Genomic DNA, 17849 nt, shown 5'->3' on the forward strand with positions numbered 1-17849 from the left:
TTCTTTTTTCTAATTCAATTTGTTTGTCGCAAAAAAGCATGAACACAAAAATAAAGCTTAGAATATTGAATAGTTCGAACATTTCTTTCTGATGAGAAAAAGAAAGACATGGGAGGTAGTAAAGTAGAAAAGTAGTTTTTTTTCCTTGAGTACACATTTGGAAGCCTCTTTGACTGGGCAGTTTGTGAATGACACACACACGCGCACGCACGCACGCACGCGCGCACGCACGCACGCACGCACGCACGCACGCACGCGCGCACACACACACACACACACACACACACACACACACACACACACACACACACACACACACACACACACACACACACACTGGTACAATTATTCAGTTAGAAGATGCGTGTATATTCGATTGGTGTCCGAGACACCGAATGCTCGGACACCTCCATATAAATACTGCATTGTCCGAGAAGCAAGGGCATGTTTGGCAGTAGATGCACGCTTTCTCGTTCTGTATCGTTTTTGTTTAGGTTTCGTTCCACCAACCAGTGGAGGCGTATACGAAAGGGGAAAGATTGAACCGTAGCGTTGGATACCGCGTCATTATTTTCTGCAGTTTCTTTTTCTTTTTTTGTCTCGTACGTGACCCGCCTCGGCTCGAGGCAGGTCGCCGCTGTTTTCCTGCGGAAGGGAAACATTAGTATCAGTCACGTATCAGTTTCTCGCGTACACGTTCAGCCAAACGCAAGAGTCCCTCCCACGAAAACAAGCAGAGTGATGTTCTTTGATTAGCTACTGTTTGTGCTATCGCTTTGCCGAAGGCAACAAGTTAGCGAACGCAGACGTGGAATTAACCACGTGTGGGAACACGCACACTGTTCCACGCGCATGGCTATACAGTGTAGTGTAACCGATGCTGGAATTGTGTACCGCCCATAACGCAGCTGTTAGATACAGCGCGCTAGGAGATACTCCGCGCGCTAGGAGAAAAGTGTGGAGGAAATGACGTAGTAGGTTCTCCTTTGGTTTGCTGTTTTTTTTATTTCTTTTCTGTAGTGTCCCCGCCTTTCGGGCCACAATGGCGGCTTTGTTATCGTTCTGTGCGCTCACACGTGTTGCTCCGTAGGTTTCGTACCGTGGCAAAGGCGCCGTGCGGGCAGGTTGGCCTTGGTCTCCGTGTTTTGTTGCGCTGCGTTATCTGGACCGCCGGATGTTGCTGTGGCCAGGTGGGACAGGAGGAACTAAAGTTCGTGAAATGAACGCGCATGCAATGCTGTACGCAATATACCGCGCCACGGCAGTGGCAACGGACGAAGGAATATCCGCGGGAAATTTTGCCCTCTTTGGCGGAATCATGCTAACGCGCTAACGATTGTTTAAGGCGTAAAGGCGTAAATATAGTCCGACGTAACGCGCGCGCACGCTACGTTACGTTGGCGAAAACAACTCCTTCTTTTTAGTCCGACGCACTGCAGCGCCTACGTAACCGGCGGCTGCCAGCGCGCCCCGACGGGCACGGCGCAAATTTCGCTCCTGCTCCATTCGCGCGCCGGCGCCGCCGACCGCGTCGACCCACAATGCATTGCGCGCGAAGAAAGAGGCGCCAACACAACTCCGCAGACGGCTTTTGCGGACGGCGCGCGACTTGGCGAACGTTCTGCGCATGCTCCGAAGATAGCAGCCGACGGCGCGCGCGTTGAAATATAGAGGGGATGGCATCTCGGCTGGCGCAGCGCAACCGACGTAGCGTGACCGACCGCGAACGACGCTCGCCCGCGCGCCGATAACGTCGGACTATAAACGTGCCTTTAAGTATTGCTGCGGAGCGCGCGGGTCCGAGCAGCACGGTTGCGCGCAGCGCGGCGTGATTTTGCGAGAAATGTAAAGAGAGGAGAGCTGGCCCGATAGGCGGAGCAACGCCATGAGCAACGCCAACTTCCGGCTTCACTTTCGCTTCACAAAGAGTGACGTCAGGGCCTCTCCTGAGTTTCCTTCCTCCGCGACTGCCACTCTCGCTGAAACTGTGAAATTGCGCCATATTGTCATTTATGACTGGCCTGAAGGGCGGCTGTGACTCCTCTGATTGGCTCAAAACGGCAACATGGTGAAATTCGACAACCTGGATGGATTCAACATTGTTCAGCATAGCACTCTCGTTTCTAATTACGTTTTCTTCACGTGATGATATTTCATTTCCAGCAATTGAGCACCTCGTCTTGATCCCTGCCAGCCTTCAGCTGCGTTTTCCATCTCTCGGCACCCGTTTTTTAGTGCGTTATATAACGCCATCTGTTCTGAGCATTACGTAACCTGTCCATTGCCACTTCTTTGTCTAAATACCTATCAGGATATCGTTTGCTTGCGTTTGATCCCGAATCCCCACCGGACGCGCTGTGTCGGCTCAGTAAATATGTGACACTCAGCTGCATGAGAATGACGTCAAAGGTCCGATTTCCGGCCGCCTTCCGATGTGGGCAGTGCAGGGAAGAAACGCTCGCGTGCTTAGATTGAGGGTGCACGTTAGAACACCATGTGTTCTAGTTTCGTCCGGAGCTTCTTTCATAGCCTCAGTTTTCGTTTGGGACGTTAGACCTCATAAATGATGCGAATTTTAGCCGAATTCACACAGCGGTGACTTTGTACCTCTCATAACCTTCTTTTCACAAGAGTTACGTTTTAGGAACTTGCTTTTGCGTATCCAGGACTACCGAGTCTGGATCGAGGGGCCAGTAGGAAACGTTGATCCATGTTGGTACGATACGCTGGAGTAATTACTCTTTAGACAACCGCAAACCTTGTTGAAGAAGCCCGAAACTCCATAAACGCCAAATCTCGCAGTCTAGCCCTAAGGCGATTAAGTGGTTACCATGATGTTGTCCTCATAGATAAGTAGATGGATCGATGAATACACGGAACGATGGATGGATAGGTGAAGGAACGGAGGCAGATAGAGAGGCAGCCCGCTAAGCTGCACATGCGGAGCATTTGTGTATAATTATAGTGCTCCGTATGGCCGGTGGCAAGATACCGGAGCGATATACGGTCGCGGCAGTTATAACAGCCTGTGTTGCCAGTATTCCGATGGAACAGGTCTGGTAGTGACGTCGTGCCAGCAAACTGCGACGTGCTGTAGTGCGGAAGTGTTGTCTTATTTTGACTTGCCGCATCTCTCCTTGGAAAGTTGGCGCAGGGAACTGCAGGCCATTTTAAGCTTTGAAATTATAAGGTCTTACGTGCCAAAACCACGATCTGATTATGAGGCAAGCCGTAGTGGGGCACTCCGGAAGTTTGGACCAGCTGGGGTTCTTTAACATGCACCTAAATGTAAGTACACGGGTGTTTTCGCATTTCGCCCCCATCGAAATGCGACCGCCGTGGCCGGCATTCGATCCTGAGACCTAGTGCTTAGCAGCCCAACATCATCATTTTAAGCTTTCTCTGCTTCCTGACGCTTGCTGCGCCATGCAAGGATGGATGGATGGTTGTTATGGGCATCCGCTTTGGAACGCGGCTGTCGTTTGCGCCATCAAGCTCTTGCTATTATAATTCCTTAATAGGTTACCTGGGTTAAAAAGCCTACAAAAACCTGCCTAGAAAAGAAAACTCACGATGAATTCCCATAACCAAATTTTCTGACCCCCTATGGAGAACTTTGTTTTTATATGTCTCAGTTTTTTGTCATTTCCTCACTTCTATCGATCTTCCAATCTCCTCTTACTGGTCTCTGCTGCGGACATGTTTACTTTCCCCCTGCTCTCTCTGAACCCAAGGGCTTCAAGGAGGCCAGTGGTGCCTAAATCGACCGCTGGGCAGACATCTTCACATCCTACTCAAACATGCTCCATCGTTTCCCTAGCTTTACCGCAGCAAAGACATGCTTCTTCTTCCTTTTTACCTCGCTTTATAGGTGCGTGTTCTAAGGCATTCGGATTTCGCTTCGAAATGTAATGAGCTTCCATTTGAGTTATCATAAATTGCTTCTTTCCTGATTTTGTTTTTTCCTCTTAAGTAGTGACTCATGGCAGTCCTCCACTAAGTTGCCCCCCAGAACTCATTGTACCGAGTTTCAGGACGTTAAACCCCGTAATTTAAACTTTATTTCTGATTTCGATATTCCATGAACATCACACTTATACTTGGATCGAGAATGGCATTGTAATTTTAAGTAAGGGCTGGAGGCGACCTATACGGAAGTACAGCTTTACTGGCAGCACTTCCATTTCGTCGGTGTTCTCCGCGAACCGCCTTTTTTGTCCAAAGACTGGCTCGTGCTCGCGCGCGAAAGAACTTGGCGGCTAACTCTGGCCGACCGGAAAGAAGAAGAACCATAGAAATTACATCGGATTGCATGCATTCATCGAAATCCTCCTGGCTCCTCGATTGGCACCATTCTTTTTTTTCTCCCCACCTCATCGTCTTCGATTTTTCTTTTCAGGCGGTGCTGCCGTATACCTGCTTCTTTTCTCTCCTCTGTAATTGGCCCTCGAGCGAAGAGCGTTCTTTATTTTTCTTGCCTCGGTATTCTCGTTCGTACTCTCGGCGGTATTGTCTCCTGCTTTTGACTCTTGATAGCCTTGTTCGTGCGGTTTGCGGTGTTCGTTTTTGCCCCTTCTTTGCGAAACCACCTGGCACGTGTCCGAAATCCCTCTTCGTCGAGAGACCCGTGAATCGTCGCCGTGGTTCGGTGCATAGGAAAGTGGAGCCGCCGGCTTGTAGTGGCTCCGAGTGGACTTAACCGTACCTTCATGTAAACGCTATTCGCCTCGCCGTTCCGCGAACCATCGTGCTCGCTGCCAGAGAGGGATTCGCCGCCAAACCGATGTTTCGGCGCCCCATTTCCCGCCTGCTTTGAGCCGCCTTTCGGCTATAGTCGCTCTCCTGGTGAGCTTTGTTATGGTCTAGTTTCTTCTTTGCAAGTCTGTTTACCTCGCGCTATTCGGTCATGAATGAAGGCACGGGCTTTTGGAAAGCCAAACAAAGAAGAAGAAAAAGCGGGCCGTTCTTCTCACTGTATCAGAGCCTTTCATATTAACGTGCGAAGGAGTTGCCGAGTCTTTGTGCTAGCTGCCTCGTGCTGCGATGTGCGATAACTATAATCTGTTACAGAAATGTGTGCGGCTAGTCTGTGTGGTAGATAATCACGGTATTGAAATGCAAAGACACAACCGAGACACGCAAGCGCTTACGGAGACTCAAATCATGGAATATATATATATATATATATATATATATATATATATATATATTGTCTGTAGCGAATGTGCTCACAATGGAAAGCAAAATAAAGAGGACGTTACACTCGCGGACAACTTTCTGTGGCAATGAAGGGAAAGGTACGGGGGCGGAGCTTCTGCACAAGCGTTACCGCGCCAAGTAGTCCGCCAGCGTCTGACAGTGCTTTTGGTTGCTCGGAAAAGACGCTGAATCGATGCAGCTACCACGTGCGACGGTCTCGCATTTGCCCAGACGCGGTAGGGAAAAGCCACAAAATAAGTAAACTTGTGCATTCAGTCGTGTGTTTTGCCCTGTTTAACTGCTGCTAATAAGGTGTTTATATTTTCTCTTCCCGAGCTCAAATAACGTGGATGGAAACACGGGACTCTTTTCAGAAGCTCTCTCTCTTCTGCGCGCGTTGCCTCCGTAGCTTTCCCTTCATTGCCACAGAAAGTTGTCCGCGAGTATAGCTCTCCTGTTAGCCTTTGTGAATGCAGAAGCCTCTGAGTTAACCGGAAGCTGGATTGATAACTATCTTTTATTCGATTCGTTGAACGAATAACTTGTGCTAGCTCACGCGCACGACGGTTCACCACAAATATCCTTTCAATTCCAGGGTAATGCCTTTTGATATCGGCTCGTGGTGAATACAGAAGCCTCCAAGTTGAGCGGAAGCTGGATTGAAAACCGGTTTTTATTCGATTCGCTGAACGAATAACTTATTGTGCTAGCTCATGCGCAGAGCAGTTCACCACCACTGTCCCTTTAAGAGGAAGCTTTAGCTCGGGTGCTCCTATCTAAATACATGTAAAAGGGGAATTCGTTTTTCTCGGCAACCACTGCACCAAATTCCACGAGGTCTGTTGCATTTAAAAGAAAAACTGAAATTTAGTGACTGTTGGTTTCGGATTTCTGATTTAGGTCGTCAATGTTTTATGAAGAATTGACAAAAAAAAAAAATGTTACGAGAGCGAAACTATCAAGTTTACAACTCTAACTCAGCATTGAAACATGATATCACAATTCTGTGAATTGCATCTAATAGTAATCTAAAGCGGTCAAAATTGTTATGTTACTCATGAATCTAAAAAAAAAAAATCGTAATATGGAAATACAGCTTTTGCAGAACCCTTGTACACAATGCAACAAATTCACTTAAGACATAAATCCACATGTCAAATTTGTCCGCTTTGAATGACCTAATGGATGCCGTTTACAGAACCGCGATATCTGTTCTTGAGGCAGAGTTATGAATGTCTGTTTTTTTTCGAACTATCGAGTTTTTGAAAATCCTTTTCAGAAAATTCACCATACATATCGTCCTACTTAGACCATCCCTTAAAGTTAATGCTATATATAAGCTGGGACCGATGCTTTGAAGTGCTCTTCATTACGTTAAGTTAATGAAGGTCTGCACTTCATTTTTTGTCGTACAAGCGTGAATTATGTAAAGATGTTTGTACGTCGACCCTCCTATGTAAACGAATGTTCTTGCAACGAACGAACGAACAAGCTAGCGAGCGAGCGAAGGAAGTTACCAGAGGCGGCGTGCGTTGCAGAAGCGAGCGGTGCCTGTTTTGTCTACCTGCACAGCTCGCGTTTTAATAAGCGCAATCTGCGCACAGCACGTGAGAGTGTAAACAAACTCATCGCTTGAAAGCCGGCAACGCGCGCCCCAACGTTACGCAACGTTTCAAAACAAAAACAGCTGCCGTCTGGTTGCGCCACCTATTGCGAAGAGATTCAACTATCAACAAAAATACATGGCCTTCATGATTTGGCGACGCACAGCGAGTGGGCCTCGGATGGTTATTGCAAATAGGCAGCCTCCGAGATCCGCTACGGACGACAAACAACATTAACAGTAGCAAGCGAGGAGTGTACAACCAGCGCCTCCTGTACAATTGGCTGCATGTTGCGAAGGGGCGCGCCGCCTTTGCGTATTCTACCAAACATGGCTGCCTCCTGTTAGCCGAGGGGACCGGTCAAGCTGCGAAAGTACGGAATGTGCGGAGTTTCCCGGCTGCGGCGACGCTGACAATGTCGTACGTCTCCAAACGAAGAACCCAGCGAAGCTATGCTGTCCATTACAAGTGAGTAGAGAGCCAAATTTCTCTCTCGCGGGCTTCAAAATCGGGTGGACTGGCGACTGTGCGTTCGGTCACTGTAACCTGCGGCGGTGGCTGGCGCTGGCTGGCTACGCCAGCTAGCCCGTCGGCTCTCTGCCGCGCGTGCGGAGATGCGACCGCTACTATCGCCGACCGATGAGATTTCGCATGTTTGCCACCCTTTGTGTGCGTAGAGTGATATCCAAGCCCCGCTGGTGATAAGCGGCGGCGTTCTCTCGTACGCTCGATAGGCAGGCCCCATCTCGCATCATCGCGGATCGTGACCCCGAGCTGCATTTTTGTACCGCCGCTATAATCTCTCGGGTGGACTGTCTGACGGCGCTCGTTATCTAATCCGGCGCGTTTCGCCCGCCGTAAGCTGCCGTAATCGGGCAGTCAACAGTACTAGGGAGCACCCGCATTGAGCTAGGGAGAAGGGCCGTCGCGCGAGGAAAGCGCAACACGCGTGGTTTAGGATTGCATTGACGACTCGAAATGCAGATAAGGGTGCCGTACACTAGTTTGTTCGCAAGAGAGCTTTGAGTCATCTGCGCAGTCCGTTACCAGGCAGAACGTTGCTTTCTGTGTTGAACTATACTGCGACAACGTTGAACCCAATGCAGATAGTTCCAAGAAAATGCCTACGGGAATAATAATAATAATAATAATAATAATAATAATAATAATAATAATAATAATAATAATAATAAAGGCTCTGTGTGGATGGTATCGGCACCGTGTATGTTGCTACAAGTTACCTCACCTATAGTCCGCGGCAACCTCATAATGTCGTGTGAGCTCCACCCACAAGAACGCAGTGCAGCTGCCCGTCACCTCTGAAAGAGAGCGGAGCCAGCTGGAGTCCGCTCACAGCTAGATGACTTTGCTCTTCTAATATAAATGCTAGGCCGACTGAAAAAAAGAAGAGCGCTTTGTTTCACGCTAAAATGTTACCTTTGGCTGGTGTCAGGATTACTCATACAAAATTTGCCCGCATTTTTCATCCTAAAACCAATGACACCAAGACAGATATGTACGGAGAATATAGCCGGTTTAAACACGCAAAACCGTCTGACGTCACAGCAGATACGCTAGGGACATCGGGCCTTTATTTTTGATATAGTATTGTGTACAACAGGGATCTAACGACGGTATTGCCTCTAGGCATATATAACTCGTCTGCGATTGCACAGTTCGCGCGTTTGCCTTTATTTTATCTCGAATATTGCGAGATGTTATAGCAATACACGACAGCTAAATGAAATACTTAGGTTCGTCGAGGGATCCCAGCGTCGCTTCTCTGATGCCTAATATAGTGGCGTCTGCTCGTTCGCTAGTCAAGTGCCTGTGTACACAACTCAGTGTCTTTGTTTCATTTAGCTTTATAGCTGTGAAACGATTTCGAAACATCGCTGAGGCATCAGTGGTTCGCGTCGCCAATTTGTCGCATTGGTACGCAGTAATTACGTCTTCCAGCTTACCCGGAAAGCAGCATTTTATTCGGCGAGCTTCCCTGTCGTCGTCGAGGAGGACACAGGAAAGTCACAGGAACGAAACGGGCACTTGACACTGCTTCACGAATGCAAGAGTAAGAACACGAGAGCTGAATAGGACTGAATAACAGAGCCACCTATAAACGCAAAAAGCGGGCGAAGCATGTCGTCTGACGACGAAATGAAAGCAATTAAGAAAATACTGCGGAACGACACAACCATGGCAGTTCTTTACCGCGGCAGGCAAAGGTGACAGCACAGTTCTTCTGAACATGTTACTACGAGAAAGTAAGAAGAAAAAAATACCGGAAAACCATCTTTCGCAACGGCACAACCCCTGGAACCTACAGTAAACATACCGAAACGGATCGGCGCTAGCATAATTCCACGTCTGATGTACCACCAAAATCCGCAAACCCGGAATTTCCCTGTGCCAGAATGGGGCCCATCTCCTGTTCTCTTGTGCGATCGGTGACCGCACGGGTTTATATGACCACTTGCTGGAAATACAGCGTCCCGCATCCGCAGCTCGGAGGTCATAAGTCATCAAGCTGACTCCTATAACGTACGTCTCGAAGACGATAAATGTATTGACTTGTTCGGTGTAGTCTCCATGTTTACCAAAGTATACACATGAAGTTGGCCGTCACCTGCTGCTCGAGACGCCCTGGAACACAACAATAGCCTCAGGGTAGGAACTTCACTGAGATCTGTCGCTTTCTGGGACCCTGACTGTCGAAAGAGGGTAGGAGAGGAGGATAGAATTAGCTCCGGAAATAATAAATAAACAGTATATATGCACTTAGATACATATCGTGCCATAATTAATCATTCAACTCTGTAGTTAGCGTGCTTAGCTACCTTCTGGGCGAAGAAATTCCGTTTCCCTTCCATGCTTGTTGCTTGAGGGCCTCGCGTGTTTTGCGCGTCATTTCATTCCTGCGTCGTTATGAATCACTCTCGTTCCTTGCCTCGTAAATTATACAGCGCACGCATGTAGTATCTGCTGGCGCGTGTTCGTTGCCCATGAATAGCCGTTGTTGGAGCTGTAGCGATAACGTTTAAGCGCAGACCACCGACGCATTATCGCTTTTCGCTATAATTGTGAGTTCACCGTTATCTTTTAGGGCCGCGAGACTGAACGGGCGGGTCTGTGTTTTCAGACCCGTGCGTCTTTTTTTTTTTTGTTGTTTTATTCGCGCTGTACATATTTGCTACCTGCTAGGAATTTCGCCGTTCTGGCGGAGATATTGTACGGGTGGACAAAAAAATGATCATGCATGCGTGTGTCCGCACGGTCGAGATCATCGGCTTGTCTTTCTTTTATATACCGCACAAAGATGCACGCCCAAGGCGTTTTCTGCTTATGCCTTCTTTTCGTGTAGTGTATCATTGCATGCGCTCTTCTTCGTCGATCATGCGCTGTACCAAATCATTCGAGTCTGGCATCCGAGATCGGGCGGCACGCGCAATTCTGTGGGCGCCGCCGGATCTCTGAGGTCGTGGCCCAAGCTTTCACCTCAGCTCACGGACAGGAGCACTTGCCATACGGCCATATAGGCTCACATTGAAAACTAAATAGTTCTACGACACAACTTCTGACGCAATTAGATGTTTTTTTTTTTATCGGCAGCTAATCATGGCGATTGGTTTGAATTGGTAAAGATACAGGTCTTGATCCATTTTACTGATTTATTTCAGCGTAAGGCACTAAAGGACGATCTAGCTTTTAGGCTCACCGCAGTCGGAATTTCTGCGTCCCAGAGCTACACCTCGCATGCGAGAGGCGCCGTACAAATATATATATATATATATATATATATATATATATATATATATATATATATATATATATATATATATATAGTAGGCAAAGAGGGATTCTTCAGGCTACCTTTCAAACGTAAAGAACTTGAGTGGTGCTACAAGGTAAACAGAACAAGTATTTAATTTCGACAGTTTCGATCGGTGGACCGATCTTCATCAGGGTTTACAAAAAAATGGCAGTTCGGCCCTGGTAGTGAAGACACCAGACCGGGTGCCCGGTCGTTCTTACATACATCAAACCGAGAGGAACAGTTGTGACAGTGATTGATTTTCAGCGCCTTGGCAGATTTACAGCGGCCTTTGGCAGCTATGCAGGGCAAGAGGAAGGCGGAGTCACATGTATGTAGAGCAAGGAGGTCAGTGAGGGAAAAAAGAGGAAAAAGAAAGAAAACGGAAAGAAACAGAGAAAAAAAACACAGGAGGAGGGAGACGTAAGACGGAGAGGGAGGGGGGCGGGAAGTAGCGGCAGCTAGGTTCCCGTGCACCCGAGGCAAGGAGGGAGAAAGCGGTCGTTCCGCAGCACCAGTGCGTGGGCTGCCGTTGTAGCGGGAGAGAGGGCAAGTTCAATCGGGTGGCGGGGGGCACAATAGAGAAGGGGCCCAGAATGAAGACAGAAGAGCGGCAACTTTTAGAAAGACACACAGTGTCACAGTACACATATACAAGGCACGGCCCGTTCCGGCAACTTTGTGGTCCAGCTACGGTGCGAAAAAAAATAAAAAAATATATAGTTCCAAAAAAAAAAGAATATATGCATGGGATTCGCAAAGCAGGTGCGCCCATGGGCTTAGATTTAGGGAGTCGAGTTAAATAGCCTCCTTGTGGTCCAGTTTTTGAACGTTTAACAGACAACTGACATCAAGTCAGCACGTGCGTATTTAAAGAAGGGCAATAGGTCACTCAGAATGACCACTTCAGTGGCCAGTGGCAGGGTCCAGGAAACTGAATTTATTGCTTTCCGCTCGCCCCCTTGAGGCGCATGCGGAGGGGTGGGCAAGCAGTGAATAAGCGTCTCAATTTTAGAGTACAGAGCATGTATTCGCGTTTACCACGCACTTTCACGGCAAATCCCGGAGGCACGTCAGCCGCCCCGGACTCTCATTAATTCCTTTAGTGTAGGTTCCAAATTTATGGATGAAAAAAGATTCTCTCTGCTCGCGTGCACGGGTGTGTTGGAAACCAGACTGCAAGAGCACAACGCTCACGTGTTCAAAAGAGTGATCTGGCAGCCGAACGTGCCTGGAGAAGGGTAAATTGGGGAGACTTTTCACATGTGCGCGGTGATTGTTAAACCGCAGGCGGAAAGGAGTCTCTGTTTGGCCGATATATTCCTGCTTACACACCTCGCATCGAATTTTGTACACGACGTTACTGGAATCACAGTCAAGATTTTCGGTAATTTTGTATACGAAGGGCGAGTTCGATGCTTCAGCCGTGTCTGCTGTTGTCATGTGACGGCATACCTTGCAACGAGGTTTCCCACACGGTCGACAGCCCTTGGGCGTGTTTGACTTCTGTGTCCTCGCCCTGACTAACAAATCCCTTAAATTTTTGTTTCTTCTATACACAACCCGAGGCGGCTGCTTGAAGATAGTAGCGAGTCGGATGCTCTGTTTCATGATATTAAAATGGCGGGTGAGAATGGCATTGACCCGCGGAGCACCGGTGGTGTATGTGAGGACCAAGTTTGGATCTGATTGTGTATTGGTATTGCTAACCTTTTCTCCCATTATCTGTGCTCGATCTAAACTGCGGGCGCGTTCAATGGAATCGTCTACTATTTCTACTACCTGCTTTGCGAATCCCATGCATATATTCTTTTTTTTTTTGGAACTATATATTTTTTTATTTTTTTTCGCACCGTAGCTGGACCACAAAGTTGCCGGAACGGGCCGTGCCTTGTATATGTGTACTGTGACACTGTGTGTCTTTCTAAAAGTTGCCGCTCTTCTGTCTTCATTCTGGGCCCCTTCTCTATTGTGCCCCCCGCCACCCGATTGAACTTGCCCTCTCTCCCGCTACAACGGCAGCCCACGCACTGGTGCTGCGGAACGACCGCTTTCTCCCTCCTTGCCTCGGGTGCACGGGAACCTAGCTGCCGCTACTTCCCGCCCCCCTCCCTCTCCGTCTTACGTCTCCCTCCTCCTGTGTTTTTTTTCTCTGTTTCTTTCCGTTTTCTTTCTTTTTCCTCTTTTTTCCCTCACTGACCTCCTTGCTCTACATACATGTGACTCCGCCTTCCTCTTGCCCTGCATAGCTGCCAAAGGCCGCTGTAAATCTGCCAAGGCGCTGAAAATCAATCACTGTCACAACTGTTCCTCTCGGTTTGATGTATGTAAGAACGACCGGGCACCCGGTCTGGTGTCTTCACTACCAGGGCCGAACTGCCATTTTTTTGTAAACCCTGATGAAGATCGGTCCACCGATCGAAACTGTCGAAATTAAATACTTGTTCTGTTTACCTTGTAGCACCACTCAAGTTCTATATATATATATATATATATATATATATATATATATATATATATATATATATATATAGTGAAGAAAGCTCTGTCAAATTTGCATATCTTTATTTGGATCTGTAACATATGCAGAGGTGCTATATACACGTGCTATTTTTATTCTTAGGTTTAAAAAAAAAATTCCATTCAGATCACATAGGAATGCGGCTACCAAAGACACCACGAATTTCATGCCCCAAGCAAAGAGTGATTTTGATTTGCCTGCGTGTGGTCAGCGCAGCACCTGAGACTGGAAGGAATGAAAAAAAAAATAACGATCTAATTATAAGGCAATTTTACCGTCTGGGGATCCTTAACGTGCCCCCCAATGCACGGGACACGGGCGTTTCTGCAGTTCGCCCCCATCGTAATGCGGCCGCCGGGATTCGATCCCGCGACCTCGTGCTTAGAGCAGTGCAACACCATAGCCGCTAAGCCACCACGGCGGGCGGGAAAGAATGCAATTAGTATATTTGGCCCCTTTGAAAGGATCGTTTGTATCACATATACCAAATTGGGCACTTACTATTTCCAAGGCTATAGCAGTACGCGTTTGTTGTATGTCTTAGCAATAACCGCCTTGTCAAGAACCCAAGGAATGCCCCCCCCCCCTCGTCCTCCTTTTTTTCATGTTATTTGTAGACGTTGATGAGGAAACATCAAATGACCCATTGAGCGATAAAGCCGGCGTCTGTAGCAGCGAAACGGTGCCTAATTCCCATTGGCTGCGACGCCACGTCACAAGTGCACCTCCACAGAGCAGAGCGGGCGAAACGGAACAGCTGCGGGGCGAGCGCGCCAGGTGTAGCGCGAGGGATCGAAAGGCCATCGCCGCGACGCCACGTCACCAGCACGCCTCGACGGAGCAGTGCGTGATTCGCGCGTGAGGGTGCCGCCGTCTCCTCGGTACCTGCGCGCGGTCCGTTCTATATATATATATATATAATGTCCCAGTGGGCTCAGCTGCTGCGCGCGTCTGCCGTCCTTGTAGCCCGCTGTTGCTTCCGCGGGCTCTTGTCGCGCAGGGCGTCGGTGGCACGCGGTGTTGGCCGGCACCGCATGCTGCTGCTGCTTGCTGGCAAGGGCGCCACGCACCGCTGCGGTACATTACTCGCAGCGCAAAACTTGAAGGACCGCTCAGGAGCGTTTAATTGAACATAAATGCTTTCGCATTCACAAGTCATAAGTGCTTAGGTGTCCTCGAAATTCTTTCTTAAAGGTTCAACTTGCAGTACCTTTTTTTTTTTTTTCGTTTCTTTCCTGTACCAGCGCTGTATGTAATGCACAGGAATACCATTCTGGACATAATGACATAAAAATGCTATTCCTCGTTATCTTTCTCAATTTTATTTTATACAGCTGCTCCTTGGCTTTAGGCCAGAGGAATATATACTTTTTGATGGAAACCGAACTGCCACCTCATCAGCGCGGCGGTTGCCTCTGTCACTGAAATAGGTGGGACGCGTACGTGACCACTGTTTCAAAGGCCGGATCTTGTGTCCAGCCCTTAATGTACCCTTTACGTACCTTGCCGGCTTTCCATAGATAACAATACTTCAACAGGCGCGCGCTTCCATAATGCAAGTTCACGTATTGATTTTACCTCCCACTTTCTGTGCCTTTTCAGCGATTTCTGCTGCGTTAATTGCCATTCTCTTAGTTCGGCCGCTTTCTTTTTCTCTTTCTGACCTTCGATATTCGTGTGCCATGATATCTCATTGGCCTTTCGATCTTTTTTTTTTCTTCTATCGTGAAAACTTCTTTGCCCTGATTGTCATTGTCTGATATGGTGCTTGCGGTTAATTCCCAGATTTTTTTTTATATCGCTTTTTTTCTCCTACTTTTGTTTCCGCCTATTCAGCCGCATATCTGTGGTGTTCGCAGTTTTCATGGCTCCGTGCGCAGACACCAAGCATTAATGGCGGATATGTCGTGGAACATTGCGACAGAGTGGAAAGGCATGACAGCGTGCGAGCAGCACAGGGCCACAAGAACCATGAGTGGCCGATTCCGTGCTCCGGCGCGTTTTCTGAATTAAGCAGAGGGCAGCCTTCATGCTCGGGGCCCTGTCGCTAGCACTTGCGACTGCCTGAGGACATAATGCGAGCACACGCTCCATTTGTGCTCCCACTCCCTTGTGGTAGTTCCCTATACGGTTCTTCAGCGCGCGGAGCGTTGGTTAATTAATTAAGCCCGTCGAGGTGACTCAGTTGCTATAGCGTTCTGCTGCCGAGCACGAGGTTGCGGGTTCGATTCTCGGCCACGGCGGCCAATTGACAACCCTTTGGGCGTTAAGATCAGCCTATCAATGTATCACTCAATCAGTCAGTCTAATGTTACGCGCGCCTATCTTTTTTGTACTCGTCTTTGTGTGCGCTATTTTACAATCATGTGAATGAATGAATGAACGAATTAATTAATCGGTCAATCAATCGACCGGTCGCTTGCTTGTCTCGTGAGGTATTCTGCCGCCATGTTTTTGATGGGCGGTGCACTGTTCTGTGACTTGGCAGTGCACTCGACTACAACTTCTCCAGCTTATCTCCTGTTGTATTGCACACATATCAGGAATGCGGAGCAGACACGATTCGATAGCTATACTTTAGGAGTTGCACCTCCCCCTACGCCCTTTGTCTGAACTTGGCGACACGTGTGAACCACGATTATGTCGAATGTGTATGTGTCGACGGGAAATTCGATCTTCGTCATCAACTTTACTTCAGGGCAATGAGCTTTACTCTTCTTCAGGCTGCCGCCTGTGCGGGAGCATATATGTGGGGCTCGGTCGTGGCTCTTGGTTGTTTTATAGTCGAATATATTCATAAATTTGTTTTTAGGTCCACTTTGAAGGAACCGATTATAAGTGTGGATCCTCTCAAATGACCAACGTCTCCTAACCGCCGCATTAAACGTCTTTTTTGAGGCTTTAGAAACATTTTGAAGTTTGAAAAAAATTTTTCATGCAGGAAAAAAGTGACAATTTTACTCGTAGACAAGGGAAGTAAACGAATATTTTGCCGCGAAACGTCAGTAATATACGCGTGACAAACTGGCAACACTGTCTTAGCGCCCTGGTAAATTTGCTTCCACTGACCAGCGTAGGTTAACAGAATTCCCGGAGAAAAAAAAGATGGCGTGCCTTTTTCGGTTGAAACAGAAAACGCTGAACCCTATAGTTATATGGCCGTTTCGGTGGCGTGTGTAGATTTTTCCTCGAGTTCTTTGCTTTCGGATTCGCTTCTTTGAATAATGGTATGTGTTAACGCTTTGCAAAGGAAAGTTACTCTATACCTGAACTTCGAGATCGCGTCGGCCTTTCGTTTATGCCTCCTGACTCACCGAGCTTCAGAGGTGGGGTGCACACGAGTTTGTAGCCTGACGTTATAGTTGCCCGCAGTGTTCGATTAGTAGGCGTCTGCGTTATAAGTGGTATGGGCCATGTTTCCCCCATGAAAGCACGAGGTATTGAGTTTGATTTCCTGCCGCGGAAACCACATTTTAATGGGGGCGATTAAAAAAAGAAAAAAAAGAAAACGCTGCTTAGATTAAGAGGGAACCTTATGTGACCAGAATTATTCCAGAGTCCTCGACCGCGGTGTCTTTTATATTCCCAGTGCCCCTTGGGGAGGTTAACTACAATCAATCAATCAATCAATCAATCAATCAATCAATCAATCAATCAATCAATCAATCAATCAATCAATCAATCAATCAATCAATCAATCAATCAATCAATGGACAGTCAATCAGTCAGTCGATCAGTCAGCCGAAAAAAAATTAGGGGTTTTACGTGGTAAAGACACGATCTGATTATGAAGCACGCCGTAATGGTGGACTCGGGAAATTTGTACCACCTAGGGTTTTTAACGTGCACGGTTGTTTTCGCATTTTGCCCCCATCGAAATGCGGCCGCCGTGGCCAGGATTCAATCCCGCGACCAACAGCGGCGCAACATTATAGCCACTAAGCAACCACGACGCAATCAATCAATCAATCAATCAATCAATCAATCAATCAATCAATCAATCAATCAATCAATCAATCAATCAATCAATCAAATGTTGCTCATCAATAGAAGCGCCAACAATAACGTATTCTGGTTGCTGCACACCACCCGCCTTGGTGGCTTATGAGCTATGGCGTTGCGCTGCTTAGCACGAGGTCGCGGGATCAAATCCCGGACACGGTGGCTGCATTTCGATGGGAGCGAAATGCAAAAACGCCCGGGAACCGCATTGGGTGCACGTCAAAAATTCCCAGGCGATCAAAATGTTCGGACTGCCGCCCCTCCTCTTCCCGCTACGGCGGCCCTCATAATTATATCGTAGTGTTGGCGCGTAAGAACCCGAAAAGTATATATTTGCTGCACCGTGCCATTGAAGCATTGCGCACGCGTGCAAAGCGGCACCTTTATATTTATTCGCGTGCTCGGACCTTTTTCTTTGTTCCACGTGCGTGTGCGATCAGCTCAGTGCGGGAATCAAAGCATTTACTCGGTTCACCACTTGACCTCCTCTGCGGATTTCGCCTTCGACCCTTCTCTTTAAAGGGCGCGATGCTTCCTTCCAAGAAGAGGAGGAAACGGCGAGGAAGCGGAAGGAAGCCTTCTCTTCCGCTCACGTCTAACGGACAAACAAAGTGCGCATCTATATATATATATATATATATATATATATATATATATATATATATATATATATATATATATATATATATATATATATATATTTCGGCGACAA

General features: G+C 47.7%; 1 protein-coding gene across 3 annotated transcripts in view; it reads left to right on the forward strand.

Moving 5' to 3' along the window:
• Positions 1-17849, forward strand: part of mtd (TLD domain-containing protein mustard) — a 171781-nt gene that overhangs the window by 59794 nt on the left and 94138 nt on the right. Inside the window, exon 1 of one of the 3 annotated variants that reach the window (XM_075689910.1) lies at positions 7117-7271. The exons of the other annotated variants lie outside the window; for them this stretch is intronic. Coding sequence (XP_075546025.1) covers positions 7219-7271 — 53 coding nt within the window. The 5' untranslated portion in view covers positions 7117-7218. Of the gene's footprint in view, positions 1-7116; positions 7272-17849 lie in introns of those variants that run through there. 3 annotated transcript variants of the gene reach the window in all.

Source organism: Dermacentor variabilis, chromosome 4 (assembly GCF_050947875.1).
Source record: "Dermacentor variabilis isolate Ectoservices chromosome 4, ASM5094787v1, whole genome shotgun sequence".
NCBI classification, from domain to species: domain Eukaryota; kingdom Metazoa; phylum Arthropoda; class Arachnida; order Ixodida; family Ixodidae; genus Dermacentor; species Dermacentor variabilis.